The sequence below is a fragment of the Plasmodium reichenowi genome, chromosome 8 (assembly GCF_001601855.1).
Source record: "Plasmodium reichenowi strain SY57 chromosome 8, whole genome shotgun sequence".
NCBI classification, from domain to species: Eukaryota; Apicomplexa; class Aconoidasida; order Haemosporida; family Plasmodiidae; genus Plasmodium; species Plasmodium reichenowi.
The window spans coordinates 775,888-781,240 of NC_033653.1; the positions used below are offsets into that span (position 1 = coordinate 775,888).

Consider the following 5,353-nt stretch of genomic DNA (forward strand, 5'->3'; position numbering starts at 1 on the left):
TCCTATATTATTATCTTTTTTATGTTACATATAAAATAAACAAAAAAAAAATAAAAAAAAAATATTATATATATGTATATAATTAATGATTTAATTTATTTTATCAAAATGGTTACTTGCATGAAAAATGTGCTACATTTTATTAAAAAAAAAATAGATGGTTGTAATCAACCCAAATAAATAAATAAATATAAATAAATATAAATAAATAAATAAATATATATATATATATATATATATATATATATATATATACATCCTTGGTAAGACTTGTGAAGGATATATTATTATGTTTGTAATTATTAAATATTTAAGGTTTGACGTTATTATCATTACTCATTACTCATGATATGTTTTGTGCATTTCTTCAATCAGTTGCATATTTTGTTCATTTACTTTTTGTGCTTTTTGTATATATAAAGAAAAATAGCTGTCCAATCTCGGCATCTAGAAAAAGAAAAAATGTAATATGTATATAATATATATAAATGTATATATATATATACATTTATATATTCATTTTGATATGTTAATATAAATATAATATTTATACAAATTCACTTTCGTTGTATTTATAATATATTTCTTTTCTTGTTACCAATTTTTCGAAATTTAAAACTTCTTCTTCATTCATCCACGTCAATTTTTGATTTTGGCTACAAGATAAAGGTGAATAAAAAAAATATACACATATATATATATATACATATATATAATATTTTTATTTTTATTTATTTGTTGATTTTTTACTTATCCACGAAACATAATACTGGTTCTTCTTTACCATCCTCGTCTCTCTTACCCACAAAAATGAAACTTTTTTTCCCTGATGGGAACTAAAGTATAAAAATAAATAAATAATATCTTATCATTAAGGTATTCAATATATATAAATACTTTATATAAGTCATATACACATATGTATATATATATATATATATATATATATATATATTTATTTATTTATCTTTTTTTTTATTTATATTTACAAAAAAAAAAAAAAAACTTTTTACCCTTAATGTCCTTAATTTATTTTTAGGTGGCCAATAAATAAAGCGCTTGTTAATTTGAAATAGTTTTATCATAATTTAGATATATAAAGAATTAAAGTTAACATTCTGTATCTTATAAGTGAATTTCCATGTTTTTGTTTTTTTTCTTTGTTTCATGCAGTCGTTTAATAAAAGATTCTATAATTTAGCATAATTAAATTACTATATGGTTTATAAAAAATAAAATGAAATAGATAAATATTATATATGTGTAGTTTACATTTACACATACATATAAATATATATATATATATATATATTTATTTATTTATTTATTTATATTTATATTTTTCATAACTATGCTTTATGAGGATGGCATATATATATTACGGCGCTCCTGCAAAAATACTTTGTAATGTTTATAATTTTGTATACAAGCATATGCCTTAATATTATTCAAAGTAGTAAATATATTTATATTATATTATATTAACTTTTAGAAAAATTTTTTAAATTCTTCAGACTTATATGATATATGAAAATGATTTTATAATATATAAATCTAGCCCATATATTGTATCTTAATACCATGTAATACACCATAGTAATAATAATATATATATATAATATATTACCATTATATTTTATTTTGTTATTCAAAATATGCATTTAACAAATAAACTGACAAAGAATATTTCCTTTTTCTGGCATGCTCCATTATTTCAAACAAGAAAACTAACAACTTTCGCTTTAAGGAAAAAATATATATGGAAAAATAATACACACACAAAAAAAAATGATGAGAAAAAAATTATGACTTGTTCAGGTGATTTCATAGAAAAAAAAAAAAAAAATTATGAATGGAAAATTGAAAGGAAAGAAGAAGAAGAACAGGATGAAGAGTGTTCTGAAAATGACATTGAAGTTATGAATAAAGAAGTAGCATGTAATATTAATAATGATATTAAAATTAAAGAGAATAATAAAATAAATGTGGATGATGATATATCCGTATGTGATGAATATAAATTTCTTTTTGAAAGACCAAAACATTTTGCTCATATTGATGATGAGCCAATTATAAGAAGACCGGGATGTATTATTGATATAAAAACATTATTAAGAAATAATTGGAGTTTTCCTGCTGTTGGTTTTAATAGTAAATTAGAAATTCCGATATATAAATTTGAAGCAGATGAAAACGATGATAATATAAAATATATAAGTGTTCCGAACGATATTTTTGGATTACCAATAAGATCAGATATATTACATAAATGTTATTATTTTTATAGGACGGCTCTAGCTGGTTATACTGAAAGAATGCAATTATATAAATGGGAATGGCCAGGTAGTACTAAAAAATATCGAAGTCAAAAAAAGAGTGGTAAAGCAAGAATGAATTGGAGAAAAACATGTGGTCGATATTTAGGTGTGAAAAATCATCCTATAAGACCTTTTGATCAAAAAACTAATATAAATAGGAAATTTTTATGGAAAGGTATGAAAATATTATTATCAGCAAAATTTGCTCAAGATCAAATAAAAGTTGTTGATAACTTTTTAATTAAATCTCATAAAACCAAATATACTGTAAAATATTTAAGAAATATTCTAGGAAAGAATTGTAATAGTGCTTTACTAGTTCATGAGGGGAAAACAGATGTGAATGATAATTTTTTATGGGCATGTGCTAATATAGCAAGTGTAAAAAGAGAAAATGTAGAAGGAGTTAATATTTATAATTTATTAAAATATAGATATGTTGTGTTCACATATAAAGCTTTAAAAAATATTATATACGAATTAAAAATTTATCCATATAAAATGAAATGGCTACCTACCTATGCAACTCCTAATAATACCCAAGCACCAATACCAGAAAAAGTGAAAAACTGGAATTTTTTATGGTTAGAAAAAAAAAAAAGAAACAATTTTTCTAAATTTGATAAAGAGACATTAAAAAAAAGAATTCAAGAATGGAAATGGTCAAGTGATATAAAAGGTGCTCTAAAAGTCAAAAAGCATGATCCATATAAAAATTTTATTCTCACGAAATTTCAGTGTAATGATCCTGTACCAGAATATATAAAATATGAATATTTATTTAATGTGGATGATGACCCTCATGAGGATAACGATTATGAGGAACACTTTCACATGCTTGATGAAATATTGAATGATGACGAGGATTTAGCTGGTATATCAAGTTTGTCTTCTTTACGAGGAGGTAAAAAATAAAATAAAATAAAATATATATATATAAATATATATATATATATATATATATATATATATATATATATATATATATGTGCATATTTGTGTGTACACATTTAATACATGTGTTGTATTCATCAATGTTGCTTTTTTATTTTTTTTTTTTTTTTTTTTGTATTTTGATAGGTTTAGAAAAGGGTGATAACGTACAATCTGAGCAACACTATGAAGATGATATATACAATGATGAAGGTGTGAACGATATAAATGCGGACGAATTAGAAAACATTAATTTCGAAGATACAAAGGATTAAATTGTATAAATGACATAATAACTATGCATTATACATAATTAAAAATATATATATATATATATAATATATGTATGTATATATGTATATATTTATTTATTTTTCTTAAATGAGTTTTTCTTTTCTTTTTCTTTTTCTTTTTCTTTTTCTTTTTCTTTTTCTTTTTTTTTTTTTTTTTTTTTTTTTTTCTTTACACAAAAAAAATAAAAATAAATAGAAAATATAAAAAGGTACGTAAATAAAATTTGCATCTTCATGTTGTATAAATAATGTTATATATAATATATATTATCAAAAAAAAAATTATGTGTATATACATATATATAAATATATGTGTGTATGTATGTATGTATGTATGTATGTATGTATGCATGTTTATGTTTATGTTTATGTTTTTCTTTTTTTTATTTATTTGTTCATTTGCTTATTTTCATTCGTTCCATGTTTTTACTATTTTTTTTTGTTTATTTTTTCCTGGTTCTCTTCATTTTTAATCATTTTGTTATTTGCATAATTTGTTTGTACAAAATTTATATATTGATATACATTGAGGAGACTTATTTTCATTTTATCAATAGCTATTTGTCTTTTTTTCAGTTGTATTTTAAGAACATTAATAATATTATTAATTGTTTGGTAGTGTCTTAATTTTGCTAATATATGGAATAAATTAACATGAATTTTGGTTAGGTGTTTAATTTTTGATTTATCATCTTTTCTATTATTAACAATATCATCAAATAAAAAAAAAAAGGTTTCTTTATATATTTTATATAATCTAATAAACTCTTCCTTTAGGTTTTTTTTTTCATCATATAATATTTCATCAGAATCTAATTCTTCGATATTTCTTTGTAATTCATATTCCATACCAAAAACATTATAGCTGCTTCTTAATGGTAATGGTGGTGGTCTTCCCATTATAAAATTACAATTTTTTATATTATCAATACTTTCTATATTTTTTATATATGTATTTGTATCGACGTCGTATATAACGTCATATGAATTTTTCATGTGTTCTAAAAACGATTTTTCATCAGTAGATTTAAAATTACTCATTTCCATGAGTTTCTTAATATCGACACTTTGATATTCTTTATAGTAGTACGGAGGTGGGGGATACCCGGAAACGTAATTTTCATCCGTCATATTAACACTTTAAAGAAACAAAAAAATAAACAAAATTAAATTAAATTAAAATAAATTAAATTAAAATATATTATGCTACATTTAATAAAACGAATGTTAATTTAAATAGGGTTTTAAAGGTATTTTATATATAATAGTATGAAAAGATCTAAAAAAATAAACAAATAAAAAAATAAAAAAATAAACAAATAAACAAATATATAATATATAATATATAATATATAATATATAGTATGTAATATATAATATAACAAAATAGATGTATTAATACTTATATCTTTAATTTTTCTGCTTCATTTATATTATATATATTTTTTATATAGATACCTATGCAATATTACATAAGGCTTATCTTTAAATTAATCATAAAAAAATAAAAAATAAATAACATATAATAAAATAATATATAATAAATTAAATCTATTCAAACATATATATTATATATATATTATATATATATATATATTATATATATTTATTTTATTTATATTTATTATTTAATTTTTTTTTAAAGTTAACGATATTTTTATTGTGCACTCATCATATAATTATATGAATGATACATAAATATATAAATATTTAATATACATATATATATATATATATATATATATATATATTTATTTATTTATTTATATAACATTTCTACATAAAATTGGTGGATGGTTTTATTCATTT

The 5,353-nt window shown here is 20.0% G+C and overlaps 3 protein-coding genes across 3 annotated transcripts; 1 reads left to right on the plus strand and 2 right to left on the minus strand.

Annotated features, from left to right (window-relative positions):
- Window positions 1-339: 339 nt before the first annotated feature.
- Window positions 340-1,085, minus strand: PRSY57_0821200 (hypothetical protein; the record flags this gene model as incomplete). Its single annotated transcript, XM_012907151.2, has 4 exons — window positions 340-447; window positions 599-656; window positions 751-836; window positions 1,014-1,085. 4 exons carry the CDS (start codon window positions 1,083-1,085, stop codon window positions 340-342), a joined length of 324 nt encoding a protein of 107 aa, XP_012762605.1.
- Window positions 1,086-1,655: 570 nt separating this feature from the next.
- On the plus strand, window positions 1,656-3,526 carry PRSY57_0821300 (mitochondrial ribosomal protein L4 precursor, putative; the record flags this gene model as incomplete). The annotated part of the gene is made up of 2 exons (XM_012907152.2): window positions 1,656-3,222; window positions 3,399-3,526. The coding sequence occupies 2 exons, from the start codon at window positions 1,656-1,658 to the stop codon at window positions 3,524-3,526; spliced, it is 1,695 nt and encodes a 564-aa protein (XP_012762606.2).
- Window positions 3,527-3,973: 447 nt separating this feature from the next.
- Window positions 3,974-4,675, minus strand: PRSY57_0821400 (mediator of RNA polymerase II transcription subunit 7, putative; the record flags this gene model as incomplete). Its single annotated transcript, XM_012907153.2, has 1 exon — window positions 3,974-4,675. One exon carries the CDS (start codon window positions 4,673-4,675, stop codon window positions 3,974-3,976), a length of 702 nt encoding a protein of 233 aa, XP_012762607.2.
- Window positions 4,676-5,353: the final 678 nt, after the last annotated feature.